Source organism: Leiobunum rupestre, chromosome 6 (genome assembly GCF_980474605.1).
Source record: "Leiobunum rupestre chromosome 6, qqLeiRupe1.1.hap1, whole genome shotgun sequence".
Lineage (NCBI taxonomy): Eukaryota > Metazoa > Arthropoda > Arachnida > Opiliones > Sclerosomatidae > Leiobunum > Leiobunum rupestre.
The window spans coordinates 31,597,205-31,622,219 of record NC_143389.1 but is presented as its reverse complement, the minus strand read 5'-3'; the positions used below and the strand labels follow the sequence as shown (position 1 = coordinate 31,622,219).

Below are 25,015 nucleotides of genomic sequence, written 5' to 3'. Positions count from 1 at the left end.
CTAAGCCACGTTCATATTTTGTCTTGAAATCGATTCAAATCCATTCAAAACGTTTCGAAGGAGTTGTGTGAACCAGGCTAAATCGTTTTAAACCGATTCAAACCGTTTTCTACCGCTTACGTGTACACGTAGTTTTAGATACAATTATCACGGAACTGATTTTCAGAATTATTGCGAAATCAAAGTTCAGTTCAGAACAGAGCCCCCTAGTGTTTAAATATGCCCAAGGCAAAATATGCTACTACCAAGAACAATAATATACTACTAAGGTTGATGGAAATTCCAAGTTGGTGCAGGACGAGAGTGGTAGTGTGGAAAAAGGTTGCGGTAAGAAAGTTAAAATAAAATAACATTTGTTATTACATTACTTATGGTGTTTATTTGAAACATTTTACACTGATGGCCTGAGTTGCGATTAATGCGGCAAAATGGCGCCCATTGACGAATGTGAAGGAACACTTTTCATTTTAATGGCCTAGATGGATACTTTCCTCGTAAGAGATATATTATAACCTTCATGGTATTAGGAATTTATTTCAAATATTAAATTGAAATTGAACCGTCATATTTATAATTATTCTCTATAAGAATAGTTTTATAACCATTTTTAAGACTGGGCATGCTTTTTTTAATAAGAAAAAAAATCACTAAAACCTTACAGAAATATTTATTTAAATGTATATCATTTTTACTTTTATTTTGATGACTATTATCCCAGAAGCAGGAAAAATACCTCGTGGCTTAGGCTGCTTCGTTTTTTTTGTGTTGCAACCCCATCATCTCTATAATTTATCACACGTCGGTTTTAATTTTTTATTTTCCTATAGCGTATCTTATCATTTACTGTTTAGTTGCGGTTCGTAAGAAGTCTTCATGTTGTTTAATAGCCCGTTACTTCTGATTGCGTTACCTTTCCTGCCGATTGCTAATCGTAACGTAAGAGGTTCTTGACCGCCATAACATTAGATTTAGATATACTTATAAACGTATAAATTTCCAAAAGCAAAAACGCCCGAGAAATCCTGCGCGTTTTCAAAATCCGCTTTCCTTAAAACTTCGGTTTTTCACCTACATGTATAAAGATGATAAAGCGTTCTTTTTTTGTCGCGGAATTGAGAGTGACGTATTTGACGTTATATCTCGCTATTATGTTACGTATGTTCTTATAATTATGCACTTAAAATTAGGGCTTTCGCTATGCAAAAATGGTTATCTTTTAAATACGTGTTCCATTTATATTTACAGTATTAATTATTAATTATGTTTTAATTAGAATAATAGGTTAATAGCACCTAGGAGCAACAAACACAAGGAGAAAGACAACACGAAATACACAGATTCTTCAGAAACAGAACAACAAGGGTGAAAACAACTCTGCAGGGGTTAGCAAAGTATTCCAACAAAACGAACAGCAAAAGGGTAGGAGACCTCAAAACACCACCGAACCAAGACCTCAGGGGAGGATAGTCAATGGAAGATTCCGAATCAACCCTGCTGCCTGTTATAGATGTGCAGCGACGGGACATAAGGGAGCAGAATGCCCCCATAGCAAAGCAACCTGTGCACACTGCAAGAAAATCGGCCATGTTGCTAGAGGATGCTTAAAGAAACAGGATCAGAATAGGATGGCTGCCAAAGCACATCACGTCCAGGAAGAAGAACGCCTGGAATACGATTGCCCGGTCTATATTATATCCGATTCTACATCCAACGAACATTCATCAGAAGAAGAGCAAGTTTGCCAAATAGAAGAAGATCTACAGGTTCCAGCACCGCAAACACTCACCTGCAAAGTAAATGAAATTGACACAGGCTCCGGACACACCTTGATAACAAAGGACTCCTATCGGCGTATCCCCTATGAAATCGCAATAGAACCTGCAGAAGTCAACTTACGATCTTACTCAGGAAACAAGCTGGGCATACTGGGAAAATTGACAGTACGAGTTGAACATGAAGCAACAACCACATCGCTCCCAGTCTTAATCGTTGATGGAACTGGTCCTAATTTATGTGGCCGAAAATAAATTTATTCAGACCTCAACATTCTTCCTCGGCTGAACCACGTGGCTGATCAACGCTATTCAACAATGGCTGCAACAACAGAACCAGCACATCAAGGCAACGTGACTCTCGAAACAATACTTGAGAAAAATAAAGATGTTTTCGCTCCAGGAGTGGGAAAACTAAAAGGGATTCAGGTTCGCCTACACATAAAAGAAGATGTGATTCCAGTTTTCTGCAAGGCACGGAGCATTCCCTATTCAAGAGCTGAAGCAGTGGAAGAGGAAATTAGACATATGCAGAAAGAGGGAATTATCGAAGAGATACATTACTCGGAATGGGCATCACCTATTGTTCCGGTAAGGAAACCAGATGGCAGCATTCGCCTATGCGGAGATTTCAAGAGCACACTCAACAAGCAATTAACGTTGACAAATATCCATTAGCGAAATCTGAAGACCTATTTGCTCAACTCGCGGGTTGCCGCTTTTTCTCCAAATTGAATTTACGTTGGGCACTCCTATTAGCCGCTTACACATATGAAATACGCTATAAGAAGGGAAATAATCACCAGAATGCTGACGCTCTGACTTGTGAGTCGATCGCCACTGCCCACCACATCACAAGAGACTCCAGCACCAGCCGAATATGTCTTCGTGATCAAAGATATTACCTCGGGACCATTAACGGTCAAAGAACTTGACAAGGTAACTCAAGAAGATGAAGATTTCCAAAAGTTACACAAACTCATGAAAAATGGGTGGAAACATATTGAAATTGATAAGATATGGAAACATATTACAAAAGGCGTTCGGAATTATCAAATTTCAATAATATCATCCTAATAGGAAACAGAGTGATAATCCCGAAGAGCCAACGTTCAATGATGTTACAAGAACTACACAGTTCGCATCAAGGCATTGTAAAAATGAAATCATTTGCACGCCCACATAGTCGATGACATCACTGACTTAGTCAAATTATGCAAACCCTGACAACAAGAAGCACATATGCCAGCCACCCAATACAGACCCTGGCCACAGACGACAGCTCCATCGGAAATAGCGCATGCTGATTTCGCAGGCCCCTTGGAGGGCAAATATCTCCTCATCATCACCGATTCTTTCTCAAAATGGTTGGAAGTGGAAATTACAGCAACAACAAGTACGGAAGTGGTAACATCATTTTTGACTAAACACATCGCGAGATTCGGAATGATACAAACATTAGTCACGGACAACGGGACCGGTTTTTCAAGTCGAAACTTTCAAGAATACGCGAGGATGAATGGGTTCACACACATAATAACTGCACCCTATCATCCGGCATCTAATGGCCAGGCAGAGAGAAGCGTCCAAACCGTGAAATCCAGTTTGCGAAAAATATCTGGAAGAACAAGAGCGATAGAAAAAGGTTTGGAAATTTTAAAAATGGGCTGATTGGAAACCCGCATCGCCCGGGTATTGATGATCTACAGAAGAGCACCGATAATTCAAGGAAAATCCCCTTTTGATATAATGTACGTAGGAAGAAATATACTAACACGATTAGACCTATGCAACCCTTTAAAATTGGGAATGCAAGAAAAAGGAAGTGAAAATACCATTGAATTTTCCAAGAATCCCACAAGCAAATTTCAATTACACCAAGAAATTTACGCAAGAAACTTTGGCAAAGGTTACAAATGGCTCGAGGGCGCAATCAAAGCACACCTAGGGAACATGATGCATGAAATTGATTCCACACTGGGAAAACTCAAGAGACATCACAACCAAATCAGACCCCGGAGCTCTTACCAAGAAAATTCCCAGCGGGCATTTGCAAATAGCTCCCAAAAAGAACTAATCGAAACCTCCTTACTGTCCAAAATTAAAAGAGGGGAGATAACGATACCTTTATCGGCAATGAATTCAGAAGCAGAAACACCAGAAGCACAAGCAACAGCAGAAAACATACCTGCTACAATAGACAATATCATTAGAACCGCAACACCAAACCATCAGGAAATCAGACCTCCTCAAACTCCTATCTCTGCGATTCCAAATTCCACTCGTGCCACTACGCCATCCAGAACAATACAATATAGGCTAGATTTCCTACCAAGCAACGAATCTGAACGAGAGAAATCCAAGAAAGCGATGACACCATCTAACCAACCATCAGCAAAGACCATCCGGAAAAATTCAGCTTCGTTGAGTTCCAACATTCTTAAAGGATCGATATCTAAAGAAGCTAGACTTAGAGAAACTACATCAAGACCACAGCGATATATAAAAGCCCCTATTCGTTTAAATTTGTAATACTCTTAAAACTGTAGAACTTTTACACTAACAAGAGGGTACTGTTGTGTTCTTAATTATAAGACTAGCTAGATGGTGCTAGAATGCTACACCACCCACAGTTGCGGCGTAAAGGGGGGGGGCCGAGGGGGGCGGTCCGCCCCGGGTATCAGGGTAGCCAGGGGTGCCATCGGAGAAGCTCGAAGAGGGGGGTGCAAATCAGAACGATTAAACTTGAAGAAGACGGACTTCAAGAAAACTTCTGCATGGTCCTGGGGGGTGTCACAAAACACTGCCGCCGCCCCGGGGACCCAGCCTTCTTAAGCCGCCACTGACCACCCACTAAGGGGAGTGCCATGATACTGTAGGGTTTCAGGAGTCTGAGCTCTCTCTTATTCGGGACCTCTCCAGGGGTAGACCATGTAAATTTCATTCTTAATTAATAATTGTAGTAATATACTTTATCTTCATTATAACTATGCCTAATTAATGATCTTACGTTAAACACTACACAAGGAGACTACCCGAGGTGTAACTCACCAATTTTGTTTAAATTCAGGGATTAAGTAGACCTTCATATAACTTAAAAAAACCCCAAAGGGAAAATATGCGATGGGTTTTAGTTTTACCATGGCAACCGAAAACGTTTTGGACACTAAAATGTTATATTTCTCTACGTAAATTAACATGGCAAAATCGAAGATTCTATCCCCCCTTATGAAATTATTCAAATTTTTTTTTAACAAAGGTGGTTAAATTTGGGTAAAGATCTAATTTTGGGTAAACATCTCAATTTGGGTAAATATCTCAATTTGGGTAAATATCTCAATTTGGGTAAATATCTCAATTCAAGTTGCACGAAGGTCTACCAATCCCCCGAGTTTGAACAAAATCGGTGTGTAACACCTCGGGTCGTCTCCTTGTCAGTATCAAAGATAATTTAAACTCGTACCCTAGATTCGAATACTGAGAGCTTTCCCATTGACGATTTTGTGTTTACCCTTTTCCGGCACGTGACCTCAGAAAAATCGGGCGCCATCGGTTGCGGTAAGGCGCAAACCATGGAGCGAATTTTTTCTGAGTTCCGGCGGGAAGTGGGTAAACACTATCGGCAACGTGCGAGAGAGTGATTTCGAATCTAGGGTACGAGTTTAAATTATCTTTGTCTGTATACACTGTTAAAAATAAAGGTTTTATTTTAGACCTCCAAAGTGGTTAACGACCTTTCACCTTCTATGTTCTTGTTATTTTTTCGAATTATTAAACTGGACACGGTGACTAGTGCCCCCCTAAATTTTGAATAAATAAACCGGTCTGAGCAATTAATAAAGTGGTCTTTGACCACCTGATCACCGTTATTTCCAAGGCTGCTTCACACCAAAGATAATTTAAACTCGTACCCTAGATTCGAAATCACTCTCTCGCGCGTTGCCGATAGCGTTTACCCACTTCCCGCCGGAAAAATTCGCTCCGTGGTTTGCGCCTTACCGCAACCACGGCCAACTTCGATCACGCGCTGCCACGCTATACAGCGCGGCAGCGCGTGATCGAAGTTGGCCGTGCCGCAACCGATGGAGCCCGATTTTTCTGAGGTCACGTGCCGGAAAAGGGTAAACGCTTCGTAACAAAACCGTCAATGGGAAAGCTCTCAGTATTCGAATCTAGGGTACGAGTTTAAATTATCTTTGTTCACACCAAAGCTCTGCTGAACGTACCCGGTGTATATAGCGGGGGCCTTCATACCAGGCGCGCAATTTGATAATAAACAAAAAACAAAACAAAAAACCCGAAGAATACTGTACAAAATGGTAGAATTACACCAAACATATAGGATCCTTGACCAAACACAAAGTAAAACAAATATAAATAAACCGAGCAGAATGTCAATGCACCGCACGTCGCAGAACCTGCCTTATTCAGTGCTGAATGTTTGAAACCGATAGATGGCGGTAATGTTATTGAAACTGGCAAATTGTTGACAAAACTTGGAGTGTCTATAATGTATGTTTTATCCATTACGTTCGATTTCATGTAGATAAATTTAATTTTCGTTGTCGCGAGTAATTTTATTAATAACGTTAATTCCGGAAACCAAAATTAGTTCGGTCATTAATGTAAAAGCGAATGGGTGTTGTTTCTGGTTGTCCTAGTTAAGGAAATATAAAAAACGCGGGAACACCATTCACCAAGGCCTAAGGACTAAGATTGAGGTTATTTATTTGATTGTCTTATATTTTCAAGAATTGAATAAATATGGGTAGACGAAGGAGTAAGAGAAAACCACCTACAAAGAAAAAGAACATTCAACCGCTAGATACACAATTCAACTGCCCTTTCTGTAATCACGAAAAATCATGTGAAGTTAAAATGTATATGAATGTTATTCTTATACCTGACCAGTAAGCAACACCTAAATGTGTTTTTTTATTAATAGGGATCGTCAACGAAATACAGGACGGATTACTTGCAGAGTATGTTTGGAAGACTTCCAAACCAACATAAATTGTAAGATAGTAAATGTCATGAAACTTTTAGCTATAATATTAAATTTTTTTCAATATTTACTAGACCTTTCGGAAGCAGTGGATGTGTATAGCGATTGGATTGATGCTTGCGAGCAGGCTAACACATAGCCTAATTTCACTAATTAGAAGCTTGCAAACCAAATATAACATGTATAAAGTTCGTCTATAGCTTTCAATATAGGGAGCAAAACTAAGTGTTACTATGTCCCGTAAATTTGTATCATCATTTTGGAAAACTCATTTCATATGACCAATTTTTCTTTCATACACACTCATTTGTAAAATAAACATTCTTAAAAAGTTTGTGTTTTTTGAAAAAAGTGCCATATGTTTTATATAAGTTGCTGTAAATTAATACCAACATTTAAATTTTTCCTATCTGATAAAACATGCATTGTGAATGAAAGGCAGTTTAGCTCAACAAAAGCTGAAATATTTAATTCGCCAAAGAGTTCATAAATTTTTTAGTCAGAATTTTCCAACAAGAAAATTTATAAATGCTAGTTTGCAATAACACAAATCCACTGTACAAAAATTTAAATATCACAATTTCAACAATTTTTTTACAAGAATTTGAGGGCGGTTTTTTTTCATTTAGGATAATGAAGGCTTTTTTTTTAGACAAAGGTTTTATTTTAATAGAGTAGCTAGGTAAGTGGCGCATTGGCCAACCTTAGGTGGATCTATAACATCAGAAAAACGCTCTAATGTATTTTGAACATCTAAGGTTCGAGCGAACGCGATAGATTGGGGATCACCCCACATAAGAGTGCCAAAACAAACTAAAATTCTAAATATAGCCTCGTGATCAGAAACTTTTTGCAGGACAACTCCTGCCCCTGATAAGCATTGAAGCTTCTCCTCAACATTAACCCCGCGTGCCACAAGTAAAACTGCAAAATTGAGAACTAAGGTAGCCAATGCCACTTGAATATTTTTGTTGCCAGAGTCCACACAGTTCATAGCAGCGCCTAACACTACATCACGATGATTACCTAATAAGTTTTGACCCGAAGTGTGAGAAAACCAGTTACTAAGTGAGCGAAGAGAAAGCATCTGATTCGCTGGGAGAGAATTGTTAGAATTTAATTCAGGAAGGATTTTTTGTAACAGGATATCAACTCCACAAAGCTCGGTTAGGCTTGCATTTGTATTTGGAATCCTCAAAACAAACCTCAAGATATCCAATGCAGGAAAGATAAACTCTGAAAATAATCATGAGAGAAAAATTAAGCTTAACCTACTTTTCAAATATAAGTCTATAAGTATATTTAACATAAGTGTGACAGTTCTGTTTCTTTCACATGTAGTCTACCTCTCAGTAAAAATTTTACATTATCAGGTGTAATACGTGTTCTGTGCCTCACCATCAAAGTGAGTGTGTGTGATGAGCCAAAGGATATGAATGGCGCAATTGGTTTTTTAGTTGTGTAATTTTCTAAATAGATGCTCTAATCTTTTTGGGTATGACGTCAATTCTACACTACTCTACACAGTAATTATTTCGACTAACTGACACACTTATGGAACTTAATTACAGACTTATGATTCAAACAAGACTATTACTAGAAGGCCATTGAAGAATTTTAATCAACAACTCTTTTTGAATATCAGTAGGTTGTCCATCGTTGGTCTCAACTTTCTTGAGCAACTCTTCCAATTCTCTTATTTCTTCTTCCCTTAACTGTTGAGCTTTAGAAATTTCTCCGTTAAATTCTCTGAGCTTGCTCAACACACCGGATATATTGGGAGCAGATTCAAAGCGAACAAAGGTTTTTTGAGGAAAGTAAGGATTGCCCATTGATGAATCGGCTAAACCTAAAGATTGCGACGTTGCATTTTCTAAATATGAAAAAAAGGTGATAAAAAAATTATCTTTTTTCAAACCCTATTTTTTTGCCTTAGTTCCAAAACTAAGTACATTGAAATTACTCATTAATATTAAATTTAAGTGATAACAGTAAATAATATATTAAATTATTGATGAATAATTAAATTGTTTAATAAAAAATAGTTTTCTGTAATACTGTTAGTCTATAATAAATAAATTGTTGCCTTTCTTTCCAAAAGATTTTACATACAATGTTAGGATTACTTTTTAAAAATGAAGGAAAATAACCAGTAATTTCATAAGTATACAATATTATAGACTTATGGCAATTTGGAAACTATTTTGTACTATGTCAAATATTTTTAATTGTTGAAAGTTGAAAAAAAAACACCAAAAAAGCAAATAGGTGCATGTTGATTTGATTTTGGAACTTATGCAGTAACTAAAAAGTATTTAAGAAAAAAACCTTTAGAATTTGAAGGGACATAACGACCAGCACCTGTGAAAGGATCGATAGCCGTAGCTTGATTTCCTATCTGCATTTGTTGCTGAATTGTTGACCCACCAGGTACGTAACGGGAAGCACCTTAAAAAACCATCAAAGCTGTATAATAATTCACTCTTTTTCAAAGAAAATAATAAAATACAATAAGTGTACCGGTAAAGGGATCGTAAGCTTGACCATTAGAATTAGAAGTTATTTGGGATCCTTTGGAATTCTGAATGATAAAATTGGCTATTTGGTCTAAGTAATATTGGCTTAAATCATTATCGTGGATAAATTTTTGAGCAGACACGTAAGGGTCTTCTCCCGCATTGTAAGGCAGTTTTAAAGATTTTTCTCCATCCAAATCAACATTGAATACATAATCATATTCCTTGAAATTAAAAAAAGGTGTATTAGAACTGGCATTTAAATATTTAAGTGGTGATGTCACGATAATCTGATAGAAATAATTTGATAAAGGCACTATTTTGGAGTTAGAAACTATCTTGTTTCGTACTCTGAAATTACAATTGGCAATTCTATTCTATGTCAAAGTTTCAAATTCCCTTCTACTGCTATGTCAGCGGAGAGTAGAACATATTTCATAAGGGACTAAAAATTGCAAAAAATTTGGTCGCCACCATTTTTACTTTAGATTATATTTACTAATTAACTGTTTTAATTTCAATGGTTTGCCACTGTAAGGAAATGCCACGCTATGAAGGGGAGGAGCTACCTGAAATTTAGGATGAGTTTTTAAATAATTCTGTGGCACTTAAACCAATTGTTATGAATTTTTTCGGCATGCGTATTAAAATCTGCTTTTTTTCAATGAACAAGAAATTATATACCTTTCAAATTTTGTGACACCAACGATTTAATTGCTCAAAAATTATTCAATATTACCTTTCCTTCGTAAAGTACTTTTCCTGAGGTTTCATTGGAACCTCCACTAGCACCCATCACATCTCCAATTTTCAACCAACGACCATCACTTGCGCTCCACTGATGGCATGTTACATTTGTACCATCCCTTATTAACTTAGTTTGGCCATCTCTTTTTCCTAAATTTAAGAAATTAGGTCTTGGATGAAAGATTTGCTTGAAACCATAAATGTATTTAGGTCTCTTAAGAAGCTTTTAAGGGAGGATGAACTTCCATATTTAAGGTAGATTAAAGAATTTCACATTTCTTCCACCATGATTCACGGAAGCTAGGGGTGAACGATGCTAGTTGTGTTGAAAACAAATCATAGTGCATGTTCGCAGACAGTTTTTCAACTTAGTTCCTACTCCCTTTAAAAGTAAAATTGTTTCCATTGCTTATGCTCTTATACTTTACTGAATACCCACTCTTTAAAATTCGCATATAAAATAATCAGCACATTGCAAAAATATGATATTTTTGTTATTGAACGACCCGGGTTTTGTAAACGATTGAAATTCAATTTGAGGCTATGATTCAATGTTCTTAGTTAACAGTTAATTTCTGGCTGTGACACTGCTAGCACCAACTTGCATGACATTTGAAAATCTATGTGGCAATATAGAATTACCTATCCTTAAGGTTGTATTTACCCTTCATCCATGGTTTAATACCAAATTAAAAATGATGATTTCAAAAGGACATTTAAACCCTAACACTCAGGTGCCTAGACTTTATGGCACCAGTATCTTCAAGCGGAGGCAATTTTAGCCGGTGGGTTCTCTATGTACTATGTCACTGTTCACGATTTCACTAGCGTGTAAATTTTCACCGTACAAATTTCCTCAACGTCTAAAAGGCAGCATCCCAATGTTGCATACTGAGATTAAAATATATTTTATTAACCTGGTTCATAAAGAGCTTCTTTGCCAGGCAAATCGCTGAGTTTTATTCCGCCAAGATCAGTAGCAGGTAGACTGCTTTTAGACACTTCTTCCTCGTAGTCCCGTAAAACTTCAGGATCAGCCTGGCGTTGAGGATGGCGGCTAAAAATACGAGCTACTCCATCGCTAAAAAGCCAAATAATTTTTTTATTTTTTTCTGTTAATTCAGGGCTCCCACCAATATCTGAAGAATAATTTCTAGAAAAAGTTACTTTTGTAAGACCTAACAGGTGGCGCTGGAGTTTAAAGGGTAGAGTATAATTAAGTAAAAATATGAAGCTATTGAAATCTTTAATTTTAACTAAATTATCCCAAAGGCTGACTTAGTTTTTAATTATTGTATCTGAAAAATTTATTTAGATTTAAAATTATTTCAAAAACAGACTTTGTACTACGTTGTACTTAAGCCCGTCAATACACCTCAGCTTTGACCACATTGTAAACTGTGCTGAAATAAAACTATACAATATTTTATCTGGTGTTTTTCTGCGAATTTATTAAAAAAAAAACGGTACTTAGGGAACAAAGCTCTTTTTTAAGGGGAGTTTAGGGACCTTGAAGCAAAATAAGGACCATTCTGGGGACCTACAGGGAGCCCTGTTATTAGATTAAAAGCAAAAATTAATTACCTGGTGCCAGCTACTAAATCTCCGTTTGATAAGGAAGCTAAAGCCCAGACAGATTGAGCAGGAATGGGAATGGTTTGTAAGCACTCGTCATCTTCATTCATAATTGATTTACAATTGGAAGCATTTTCCGCGGGTAATCTCCATATTTTGATACACCTATCTTCACCAGCGGTGGCAAACATATCTGTGTCAGGAATAATGGCTATTCCATAGATAAAGTTTGTGTGCCCTTGATATACTCTTAAGCATTCCCCAGTCACAGCCCATAGACGTATTGTAGCATCGTTAGAGCATGACAAGAACTCTTTTGCGGAGTTCGAGACAATATCTCTGACACAGTCTTCATGACCTGCAAAACAAGAGATGTAATCAACAACACTCCAACAAAATTTAAGTGATAATTTTGTTTTATTACCTGTGAATACTTTTTCGCATTTTCCAGCTCGCCACATTCTTATAGTTTTGTCAGCTGATCCAGTCAGGGTCAACCCTTGAGCTGGTAAAATATGAACCGCCCATACAGCGGCTTGATGGCCCTCCAGAGTCATCATGCATTTTTGACCAAGCCATATTCTAGCAGTCTTATCCCAAGATCCACTAACGACCGTACCAAACTTTCCAGAAGCTAACGCACATACTACAAGCAAAATATAAAATATTCAGTGATGTAACCAGGAACGGGAAACTATATCTTGAACTAACCAGTGCCACCGTGTCCTAGAAGTTTGTACTTGGGGTTTGGTGAATCTATAGAAAATGCATATATAGAGCAATCATTGCTCCCAGCAATTATTAAACCATGTGGATATTGTTCCGATGGGGGAACGGAACAAACGCTAGAAACGAAGTTTGTAGGACCAAGCATACACTGAGATTCCAAGTAGTCCTTCCCTTGCCTTTGTGCAACAAAATTAAATTAATGCTTAGTTTCAAAATAATTAATTAACTCTTACTCGTTTGGTTTCCAAATCCTCGTAGTACGATCCCTAGAGCCTGTAACAATAGCATCTTCCGGAATATAGGCGACAGAAACCGCACGTACATCCATAGAATGACCCAACAACGAACACCGTATTCGATACGGCGATTCCATTTATATTTAATTCGTTAATACTTTACAATATAGTGATTCTGATTTAAAACAAACCGGCAAAACACTTCGAAGAAATCCAATGACAACGTAATTTTACAAGCTTAAAGGGGAAGCCATTTTTTCACTAAAGCCGGAAAGGGCACAAAATATTTCATTCGCTGATTTCGCTCTCCAGTCGCCACAAAGTCATTGTCATCATGGGCCAAATAATGATAAATCCAGGACATGACTCTGGTACCTTCTCACGTACTAAATCGGTCGTCCACCAAAAGTAACAGGCGGCCATTTTAGTAGGTGGAGAAAAGGAGCAAATAAAAAAAAAATTGGGAGCAAAATCAAGCAGAAATTTCCGGTTTCCCGAACGCCATCTAGTGTTGCTTAAGTCGGAATTCGGAAATAAGTGGCGGTTGTTATTCAAAAATCCTGCCATATTGGCCTCTCAGATTTAGATTAATTTTAACGATTCTAGGAAAGTATTATATAATTATATATATTATACTAATTATGAACTTAGTACGTATAAAAATAAGTACTTACATTTATAACCACACTATATATGATAACTGTAAATAAATATTCCGGGATATTTACTACGACGACCACGTGTATTATTTTTGAAAACTGCCCCTAAAAAATATGCCCCCAAAATGACGTAGGTCCGCGATCGCGCGCTTTTCCCAATAGGGGGCAATAGTGGTCGGGTGTTAGCGCTATTGGACGGGTTTTTCGCATAGAGTCATGTCCTGGATTTATCATTATTTGGCCCATGTTGTCATTGGCGGCAAACGTGTTGACAAAATAGTCCGTTATGTTGCCTCTAGATGGCGCCAGAAATAATACAGTATTACCATATGTAACATAAAACCCCATAAGTATGCCACTGTACCTTCATTCCATTCAAAAATCTTCACTAACGGTTTGTTTCACGTTAGATTTTAACCTTTTTATTAATCCTAGTAATTTTGGCAGTCACACTATTGGCTACTAACATAGGTATATAAGCCAATGGAAAACCTCTAAATTGAGAAGGAATTTAGTCAGCCCAATGTAGCATTATGGAAATTTATAAACTCGCTCGGTTTGTGATCGCTTTCTGAAAATGGAACAAGTCGTCGAAGAGTTAGGCCTAGGCTCAAAAGAATCTGCGCCAGAAAAGCTCAACCTGAATAGTCTAAGGGCCCGTTGCAAAAGTCATTCTGAAAAACCTAGCCGATTGGCTAGCGATCGCAGATTGGCTAGCGATCGCTGATCGGCTAGGTCGTTTGGCGGATTTCAAAAAAACGCGTTGCAAAAGTCGCCGATGTGCGATCTAGCCAAACGAGATTCTAGCAAACTCATCTACTTTTTATTTTTTACCGCGCGCATTGTTTAACCAATCAGAAGATGCTATTTACGCGGGGAAATAGTTCGTTTTTAAGCAGACGCCAATTCTCCAATTTTAAGCGTAGATTGTTTGGTTCTATTTTAAATATAACTTTAAAAGTTTAAAAAATAATGGCACCGAGAGAAGGGTACCAACCCAAATTTACCGAAAGGGAAAATACGCTCTCATTTCCGGTTTAGAAGTTAGACAAGGTTTATTAAACCGCGACATGGGGTACGAAAATAAGTATAACAGTGCCGAAGAATTCAGCAAGGGCTGGGATGAAATAGCTTCAGAGGTTTCGGTGGTTGGCTCTGGAAAATTGCAAAGTTTTGGGCACACTTGTTAACTTTTGTGATAATTTCTAAAACGTAAAATACCCAATAAAAGCGTTACTTCAATGTTTTCCTTGTTTAAATCGTAAAAACGTCATATTTAAATAAAGATAATTACGGTAAATTACTGCAACATGGTAAATTACCGCGTAATTCACCGATTTTCCAAATTACCATAATTTCAGAACTAGTCGCACTCCGTCAACGCGATAATGTATGTATTTATTTATATTTATAAATGCGTTTAAATAAATGCATTCTTGGTTCAAACTCCTCCATATCTGTGGGAAAATTCAAAACGCTCTGTACCCAGACGCAGCAAACGCAGGGCCATCGTTTAAGGATTTTTTAGGAGGGGGGAAAACGCGTCAAATTTAATATTTTTCAATATTTAATCGAAATAGCTATTTGCACCAATTAAACAGTAAATTTCTAATGTAGCTAAATGAAAATTTGTTCATGAACTCTTTTGGGTCAAAAAATTCAGATGAAGTGTCCTGGGAAAACGGCTTTACTAAAATGACGGTTAGCTTGGCATTGTCAATACACGCGTGCGAAAGATCTCAGACAATACATATTATTAATAAGCAATAATATAAATACCCTTCTCTTATTCTAAGCTATCGAGTTTATTAAGAAAAAAGACATTCCTGAGCTGCAGAATGCAACGGTGGCCGACCGCGCAATACGTCATGCTCAGTCCACAATTTAAAAAATACGGGTTCGGAAGACGATAATCTTGTAAAAATTCCTTCTCAGACAGCTCTAATGGATTTGGACGTTCATGCCGTACTCTTTCGTGCCCTAAATCAGGTTCTGCAGCTTCATTTCCGCGATTATTCAATTCATTTAAATCAAGCAACGCGATAAATTCAGCCATTTTTCCCGCTCTAGCCGATCGGCGGCTGCGTAGGAGCAGTCGCCAATCGGCTAGGAATAATTCTCGCTAGCCAAATTGAAAATATACTTTAGCAACGCGTTTTTCGGCTAGGATCGCCAACTGGCTAGACACGCGCCATTTAGCTAGAATCGTGACGTAGAATCCTAGCCGAACGAACTTTTGCAACGGGCCCTTAGTCGATAGCTACGCCGCAAAATGTTCGTTTTGAAAACGAAAACATTTGAGAGAGTTGGCCGTTTTCGGTCTATCGAAATCTGGCAGCCTTGCCTGCCTTCCGGCCTGTATCTCCATACCGAAAATGGCCGACGATTACGCTGCCGAAAATATTCTACTAAACTGATCGGCGGCGTTTTTCACCGTTATTTTGAATTATCGACTAAGACTATTTCAACTATTTTTGCAATAAACCTGCTTCTTTTATTTGACAATGCAAATTTATTTTAGAACGTGAGTCTCCGAGAACTTCATTAATTTGCAAATTAATTACATTAACAGAACTTGACACTATATTGTAGTTAATTTTAGCTCCTAAGCCTTGGTTGTTCGAACCGGTTTGTTTACTTACTTTACTAAAATAATGGCCGTTGGTTTATCAGACGTAGAGCTAATTCTGCGATGGAATAATCGGCATTTGAGATTCGATGACGTCAAATATGACGTAGGGTACAGAGGACGCAATAACTGTGAAACAAACCGTTAGTGAAGAATTAGAGCTAGTAGCATACTTATGAGTAATTATGTTACATATGGTAACACTATAAGCATAAGTAACATAATAAATATGTAAATTAGGAAAATTGTCACCGATCTGATTTTCAGAGCTATTGCGCAATTTATAAAATATGCCTTTGGCGAAATATACTCCTGCCAAGGACGATAACACGCTACTCATTGCAGATGCAAGTCAAAGTTGGAGCTTCGGGAGAATGTCAGTGTCGAAAAAAGGTTCGGTCAGGAAATTAGCATTAAAGGGCAACGCAAGTGAGCTGGAATTTGTGTGCCTATGTATGCAAAGTGCGAAATTTACGGTAAACTCTGCATGGTCTCGCCAGTACCGAGTGGGGGTGGAGGGGGTTAAAAAGCACCATGCTTTTTTTTTTGCCACAGAGCTTGCGTTGCCCTTTAAAGCTATAGGAAGTGTCAAACTTATTTTTATTATGTTACTTATGCTATAAGCAAAAGTGACATAATTATGTCACTTTTGTATAAGTCTATAAACACCTCCATTAAATTATTTACTACCATAAGTCTATAATTATTTAGTTTAAAAATAAGCCTATCATAAGGTCCCCATCAGTCTTGGAAATAAGGAATTTTTTAAAACTAATCCTTATGATTAGTGACCCCTATTGTCTACAAAAATAAGTTATACCTCAAATCGCACGCGAATAGCGTTAAAAATAGGCCAAAACATGCCAAGCCTTGGTTAAATTAAAATTAAGTCTGGTAAAATATCCGCAATACCCACCCTGATAACTATATCAATTTTCAAAGTTATACCTCAAATCGCACGCGAATAACGTTGGCCATACACGGCTTCGATAAGTAACTGTCACACTTATTTGTTTCTACTGGCCATACACGGCTTCGATAAGTAAGGGTCACACTTATTTGTTACTTCTGGCCGTACACGGCTTCGATAAGTAAGTAAGGCAAAAACGAACGCCAGCGGAAATATGGTTTAAGTGGCGCCCAAGGGCCCCTAATTTTTCTAGGGTGCCATAACGTGGCACACCACTAAAAGTAAGATAAATACGTATTTTAAAAAAGAAATCAATTTTTTATGTCACTCAGTTCGGTAATAATTAGAGTTCCTAAGTCAACGCTCAAAATCGGAAAAGGGGGATGTAGTTGAAACTTGCACACAAAAAAAGAATCGAAATTTAAAAGTCAAACAGATCCAAAATTATAAGACTGCGTATTTTAAAAAATGTTTTTAAGTGGGGGTCGGATGAAAGGGGCTGGCAAATCGCCGCTAACTACTTTTAACCAGCGAAACTTGGTTGTGCAGATAGAGAAAAACCTGTTCATTATGCCTGGAGAAAACGTCGTTATTGTGTCACTCCGTTAAAAAGATATGGAAGGTGTTGCAAATGTGGACGCCAACAACAACAACGACGACGACGACGATATATCATGTGGATGTGGAACCTTGGAGAATAGTTCTATTCTCCAAGGTGGAACTAAAAACGTTCGTGTATACATTACCACTTGGAGGTGCAGATTTTGAATACCTACCTCTTAATAACGGGTATGTTATTGTAAAAAATTTGGCCTAGACCTTTGCTTATGGGGAGTCCCCGAGGATTCGGACATTCCCAAAAAAAGCGTACGGGATTTCGAAATCTCTGTGATTTCGCGATTTCGTCAAAGATTTCGCGATTTAGTCAAAGATTTCGCGATTTCGTCAAAGATTTTGCGATTTCGTCGGAGATTTCGCGATTTCGTCAGAGATTTCGCGATTTCGTCAAAGGTTTCGCGATTTCGTCGGAGATTTCGCGATTTCGTCAAAGATTTCGCGATTTCGTCTGAGATTTCACGATTTCATAAGATTTCACGATTTCATAAGATTTCGCGATTTCATAAGATTTCGCGACTTTGTCAGAGATTTCGCGATTTCGTCAAAGATTTCGGGATTTCATAAGATTTTGCGATTTCGTCAAAGATTTCGGGATTTCATAAGATTTTGCGATTTCGTCAGGGATTTCGCGATTTCGTCGGAGATTTCTTGAGAAGTGTACGGGATTTTGTACAAATGTCCGACCCCTCGGGAGTCCCCATTGGGGACCTTATGTTTGGCTTCGAAACGTAATTGAGAGGTTGCTGATTCTGTCTGCGTTAGCGCCATTTTCATAAGTTTCTGAAACTGTCTAATTAACTATGTGTTGTATTGAAGCGCTCGAGAGAGGAAAACGGAAGTATTATGGTTATGTGAAACCATTAGAAATGTATGGTTCCTCCTTTTATGAAAAACGCACTTTTTATTTAATTAATAACTTGTAGATCAAAATGATATTGACTTCTTTATTAATCGTAGGAATAAAATGATAAATACATTTTTTTTAATAATTAAAACAAATAGTAAAAAATTTAGTGAAAAATTGAGACCATAGTTAGAGGTGATGAGACCATAGAAAAGCCTATGGATGAGACTAGGTTGCGCCTTATTTGCATGGGTTTTGTTTGTACAGCAAATAAAATCCACGGGCGTTGTTGTACAAATTCGATACAAATCGAACGAAAAACGGCCCCGATGTTGTATCTGTAACGATTTAGATTATTAGGTATTGAGCATTTAAATAATCGATGAAGTGACAGTGTTGGGCAGTATTTTAAATACTTAATCTAGCGAGTATTTAGCATTTTATTTTAAATACTAAGAACGAAGTATTTTACCAAACACTAAACGTAGAATTCACGTCGTAATTGAAACGATAAGCGCCTCTAGTGAGGAAAAGAAGCAACTTATAATTACTAGACCCTGGACAACAAGATTTTTGATTATTCTTAGAGTAATTGGCCAGAAACCATCATTTAAGTTGTTCACAAAATTTTAATTAAAGATTGGGGAACTAATAGACGCTTAAATAAAACCTTTTCAAGGAAATCGCCAAGAACTACAAGTTACTGCTTGTTGAAATAATGGAAACTTTTCACCTGTAAACCGAACTTCGTGTTTTTGCTAAGCCTTAATATGTAAACAAAAATACCTTGTTAAATGGAAACACTTGTTGCATGCCGTATAAAGGTGAAAAGTTTTCATTATTTCAACAAGCACTATATAAACAGTAACTTTCAGGTCCTGGTTCTTGGAAATATTACTTGGCGATTTCCTTGAAGATGTTTTATTGAAGCGTTTAACAGGTAGTTTAAAGTGCACCAAAATTGCGTTATCATTTTAGAAATGGCTCTCAGAGCCAATTAAACACGCTGAAGTTAAAGGCCGACTACATAGTTATTCGGTTTACTCTGTCTTTCACGGGTAGTTGGCTGCTTGCATAGCACATATATCTTGCAACTAGCCATCTTCGGCTTTTAAGGAACTGACACACGTATTTGAAACTTAAGGGATAACGTACCAGTTATGAGCCCCGTTTGTTGGTTGAACGTAGGGGCCAGGGTACCATTGCCGACTCTAGAATTGGCTCTTGTGGGTAAGGACGACGCGTTCAATCGACCGCTGCATACTCTAACACCACCGATGACTAAGAAATCGTCAGGACATTCGGCCAGTACTGGTCCAGATGGCAACGAGCTCGATGGAAGAGACCCCACTCCGAAGGGCACTGCTCCGGCGGATGTCGTTGCCAGCTCGTAAGAAACGGAACAGAACCCCGGTTCTTTTCTCAGGCATATCGTGTAGTCCATGTCATTGGGGTAACCTTGACCATCTACTTCCGCCGCGTCGTAGTTGAAACTTTTAATATATCCGCTGGTTCCGACGAAGTATTGCAGGCAATGAGATGGCGCTAAATTGGTATTTTGTACAATGAGTAATCCACTTCAGGCAATTGAAGAAATGGGAGTTCGATACGTACCGGTCAGGGCGGTGTTGCAAGCTATTTGGGTAACTTTTATGTCGAACGTTCGGGGATAATTATTGACCATCATGACGTGTAAACTTACCATTCCGCTTTCGTCAACGTCAATGTAATCTGATAATTTGAGTAGTTAACGTTAAAAATAATCTTTTTTTTGTAAAACAGATACATGGAGAAGATCCTTTCACAGAGAGCCACGCTATTGGGGGAATATTTATAATAACTTAAGTCTTACCAGATGGCACCAGTGGCATGAAACGTAGAAATTTTAAATAATTCAAAAAACGTGAAAAATATTTTGGTCATCTTTCTTTTTTTAAGTGGGATTTCCTCCCCCCCCCCAAAGTTGTTTTTTTTAATAGCTTTTACATAAAGCATCGCTTAATATAATGTTATAAGTAGTTTTTTTAAAATTATTTGGTAATTATTTATAACTTTCCCACCAAAATGTTTAAATTGGCGCCATCTAGTGTAACTAAAAGCATGAAAATCGACCTTCAATGGCTTCGCTTTCCGTGTTTGTTTATATATTGGGATGGTCGTAAATAGTTCTTACAGTGCTGTCCCGAATTAGCCCCGCAAATCTTTGGAATGAGATTGTTTTCGTTCTGTCCAGAAATGACCAGCATGTCCTGGGAGCAATTTCCTTCCTTGGGTCGAGACAAGTCAAAATTGATGAAATCCAGCCGTATCTGGCAAACGTTGGTGTCCCTCCTCTCCACCCGTAGCTTACACATGTCTTCCTTATTGTACGAAGATGGGTAATTTGGGTTCCGGAAGTACGTCACGTGTTGTGTATTTGACCCACCGCAAGTTCTCTCAACTAACAAGGGGCAAAAAGCGATATAGTTTGCGCCGTATAACGGTCTTTGTTAATAGAATCTTACATATGCAGCAAACGCTGTTTTGCGCGCCGCATCGGCCCATGGGTACTCCGTCAAGGTCGATACATTTCATGGCGTCGTAGCAAGTGCCTTCACGACCGTCAGCGGCCCTACACCCGTCCTCTAGCGTCTCTTCGGCGGGCGTTTCTGCTTCACTGCTGGCCTGCCTTCTAATAGGGTTGAAGTAATACGTTGCTGCCAGGAACGGGGATGATTTACCAATCGATGGTGCTGGAAAGTAACCCCTTAGTTAACAACTTTTCCTTATATACTTTTTGTAATTTGAAAATATACAGGGTGTTTCAAAAGGTTATGCAAAAATTTTAAGGAGTTGTAGGGGTGAGTTGAGAACTATGCCTGTTTTTTCCTACGATGAGTTAAAAGAGGGCCAGAGAGCTTCAAAGTGTGGCGTACTAGCCCCCGGAAGTAGGCTGCAACAAGCGCAAAACCAAGCAGCAGGGAAACGCGAACATTAAGGTTTGGGTTCGTGTGATAGGTAAAAAAGGACTTTGTAAACAAATCGAGGGAACCAGCGTAAAAAAGTAGACTTAAACAGTATATAAAGTCCCTGTTGCGTGGTTTTACGCTTGTTGCAGCCTACTCCCAGGGGACAGTAGCCACACTTTGAAGCTCTCTGGCGCTCTTTTAACTCATAGTAGGAAAATGGGAAAAAAGGCATACTTCTCAACTCACCCCTACAACTCCTTAAAATTAGGCGAAACACCCTGTAGGTGGCGCCACGGCTTTCATCATATTTTTTTTTATAATCCCTTCTTCATACTTTGTAGATAATAGCGCCACGTAGTCGAGCAAGATAGTTCGTAGTTTTGTATTAAATCATGATTAAATATAACGTTTAATCATGGATTAAGTAATCTATGGTATAATTAAATTTATATGTTATTATATATTATTTCAACATTTTAGCTATTAGACTTAACTACCAGAACAGGCTTAATGAAAGTATAATCTAAAACAAAAAATCGTTTGCTAACACGCGCTGCCTAACTAGTACCAATTATCTCTAGCTTTCGATAAACCTAGTAGCAACAATTTTAAACTTTAAAATTATTTTATCACAAAAATAATAGCGAATTTGCTTCCACAGAGACAACGACGTAATACCAAGAATGCATTGAAGTACCAAAAATATGTGATGGCAGATATTCTAATAATCTCAGTCCATAGTCGTTTGATATCTGTGTGTACATTTTGTAATTAAAAGAGTAGACGAATTTTCATTGCGAAGACGTGGTACCAGAAGCCAACTTAGGAACATGAATGCATTCTTGGTAACACTTATTACAAAAACGTAATAATAATATCTTACAAAAGGGAGCGAGAGGCATGTGTCCAGGAGACCCCATTTCCGGTTGCATTTCGTACTTAAGACTCTTTTCTTTAGAAGAAGGCAGAGCGAGTAGTTGACCAAGCTGGTAGGCCAAAATTAGGGAAAAAACGCAGCAATCGTAGGTCCATCTCTGTAAAAGAATCATGATGTAGAGCGACTATTTTTAACGCTATTTTTCCAACGAACGTCCGACTAATTTCGCCTAACTTTGAAACCAAAATTGAAACGGGTCATATTGGCTCTCTGCGCTCTGTGGCGCGGCTATGTTTGTAATCTATTGTTTCAAACACTTCCTATATAATTGTCTCGCTTCAGTGGCTGGCCGCGCTGAATAAAATTAAAGGGGCGCCGGATCCCTCATCCTCTCTCTTTATATCTCTGTTTCGAACATGAACTTTGATGATTATAAAATAATATGTAGCGACGCTTCCCTGCTAATGGTCTCGTTTCCGGTGATAGGCTGACGGTGACTCCACCCTACATTGGACCCCGACCAGGTCAGTTCCTGGTTTATGGGAATACTTCCCCAAAACTGTCCTATAGTGAAATGTTCACCTCTAATATCGATACCAATCAGAGATGCAAATTCCAATAAAAGAGAGAAAATTATCAATTTCGGAGAAGAATTATTGGATTTTGATTATTGGTATAGTCTTGGTTGATAAATCAAAAATTTAAATTTAAATCAAGGACTTATTAAAACAAAAAGATATTCAAAGTTACGTTTCAACCGGTTTTCCTCGATATTTTAATTATCGCGCATTATCGCACTCTTAGGCCGAGTTATCGAAAATAAAATACTATAATAGAAATTATCGTAGGTTTGGCAGATCTGATAGTGGTTGTTTATATATATACATATATATATATACCTATTTATATATATACCTATGTATAATTCACTAAAAAAACTCTAGTTTTTGGAAGGATCTGGAATGATTCCTATTTTAACAATTTCTTATAGAATATGAAACAGAGAGTGATAAGGAAAATATCCCGGAGTTTATCCCAATTTAAGACTTTTCGGTAACAAAAATACTTATTCTTCATCATATGTAAACTGTAAATATTACTTTTACTTATTTATGGGCATTATAAGGAAATATTTCAACCCGCACAAGTTTTTCCTTCCAAAATGTATTTTTGAAAATGCGAAGTACATATTTCAAGAGATTTTTTGTTATCTCATTAGATATGCCTTATATATTTCTGATATAATGTAAATGACGTACTGTGAAACAATATAAAAAACATAAAAAACGAATGGAAAATTAGCTGTTTTGTTATTTTGTGGTACTTTAGACCTATTAATGTTATGACTTAAAGGAACACAGAATCATTTGAAAAATTCTTCCCCTATTTCAGATATCCTTCCCTTCCGTACCTAGTGATAGCAGATACCAATTATAAAATTTTGCTATTTTCCAAATCTTATTTCCGAAATTCAAACGATTCAGTAGCCCTTTAAATCTAATCTATTGAAATATATGTTAACCGGAAAGCTAAAGCTGTTATTCTATTTTCTACGCGTAGATATAATAAGATAAGAACCACTAACCATAAGTAAATAAAAAATAGGTTAAACTTACCCGCGACTTTTGATTCTTATTCGCGGCACTACCGAACATAACTATAAGGATTCGAAACAAATTTCATTAAAAATAACTTTTATCAAAATGAAAATTATCTCTCGGGCGCTTGTGGTGCAATAACGTATGCTTTCCCCACCGTCTGCTAATTAAAACTAACGAAACAATCGTCGAAGAGGACCACTAAATAGACAGAAGTAGTCGACGTCACACGGCCGGGACCAATGAACGCTTCCTAACGGTCTTCTAGTCCATGGTTCCGGGGAGGCTATTGTTTCAATACATTTTTGTTATGAATGAAGCTTTCGTAGTTACGACAGGAAAAGCCAAAGTGAATGTCGGAATATCAACGACGCTGGAATCCCGTTTTGACAATGAAAATTTAGAGGTGACGTTTCCGTGACCTTTGTGGGTGGATTCCGGCAGACCTCGGCGCGTTAATGGGAACCTTTTTCTGGGGCACTCCCCAATATAGGTTTTTGCCCAATTCGTGGTCATTTGCATCTCTATAGATATTTGCCATTTCACCCACTTTTTTTTTGTAACGCGATGTGTATAATATTTTTTTTCCTACTTAACCGTCAATTTAAACGAGAAGTTGTAAATTTGAAAATACAAAATGAAATATGCATGGGTTATTTATTTTATCGAGCGAGTATATTGGGACAGTAAAAGTTCAAAGAAAGTTCCGCGAAAGAAGACCGAATAGCAGGGCCCGACAAGAGAGAGGGGAAAGTCGGTATAAATTACCGGGGCCCGTGTAGCCTGGGGTCCCTTTTTTAGGACTCTTCTCCCAAGTTATTAAAGCAATAACGGCAATCTTGGGGCCCCGAATCATTGTTTTACCCGGGCCCGTGCAGCCTGGGGCCCGGGTTCGCATAATTCTTCCACGTTGCTCTGCAGAACTTATCTATAGCTATTAGTAGTAAACACAACACCCCTCTACTACTCATAATATAAAGTAATAACAGCCTTTTTGGGCCCCGGATTTTTTTCCGGGGCCCGTGGAGCCTGTCGGCTTGGTTTGGATAATTCTTACAAATTTATCAACGAAAACCTCTAGTTATGTAAAAGGAATAATGGTTCTCTTTAGGCCCGAAATTAATGTTTTACTGGGGCCCGGGCCCGCTTTTGTCACCCCTGAAAGTAAGAAGTGGTACAGGGGTTTCAGTGCAGTGGCGGATTAATCAATAGGCTGAGTAGGCTTAGTAGGCTAAAGCCAACAGGTCCGGAACTTGCCAAAAGGTAGTGGGGCCCGAGACGAGGCTACAGGAAGGTCCGAGAGAGTCCCAATAAATCTCAACCCGAGGGTCGCGGTTGGTAGCTAATCCGTT

General features: G+C 38.0%; 2 protein-coding genes and 1 pseudogene across 3 annotated transcripts; 1 reads left to right on the top strand and 2 right to left on the bottom strand.

The window, feature by feature from the left end:
- The first annotated feature begins 6,191 nt into the window (after positions 1-6,191).
- Positions 6,192-7,108, top strand: LOC149940620 (transcription elongation factor 1 homolog). Of its 2 annotated transcripts, none has more exons than XM_090177822.1 (4): positions 6,192-6,284; positions 6,525-6,652; positions 6,718-6,788; positions 6,852-7,108. In XM_090177822.1, exons 2-4 carry the CDS (start codon positions 6,537-6,539, stop codon positions 6,914-6,916), a joined length of 252 nt encoding a protein of 83 aa, XP_090033948.1. In that variant the 5' UTR covers positions 6,192-6,284; positions 6,525-6,536; the 3' UTR covers positions 6,917-7,108. The 2 variants fall into 2 exon arrangements, with proteins under 2 accessions (XP_090033948.1, XP_090033949.1); XM_090177823.1 differs by lacking the exon at positions 6,192-6,284 and adding an exon at positions 6,327-6,383.
- A 96-nt stretch (positions 7,109-7,204) lies between these two features.
- On the bottom strand, positions 7,205-12,896 carry Plap (phospholipase A2 activator protein). Its single transcript, XM_090177820.1, has 10 exons — positions 12,578-12,896; positions 12,327-12,520; positions 12,040-12,261; positions 11,625-11,973; positions 10,958-11,121; positions 10,033-10,190; positions 9,298-9,517; positions 9,106-9,225; positions 8,375-8,650; positions 7,205-8,013 (listed from the first exon to the last, which is right to left on the bottom strand). The coding sequence occupies exons 1-10, from the start codon at positions 12,715-12,717 to the stop codon at positions 7,439-7,441; spliced, it is 2,418 nt and encodes an 805-aa protein (XP_090033946.1). The 5' UTR covers positions 12,718-12,896; the 3' UTR covers positions 7,205-7,438.
- A 5,584-nt stretch (positions 12,897-18,480) lies between these two features.
- On the bottom strand, positions 18,481-22,237 carry LOC149940618 (uncharacterized; annotated as a pseudogene).
- Between the last annotated feature and the right edge of the window lie 2,778 nt (positions 22,238-25,015).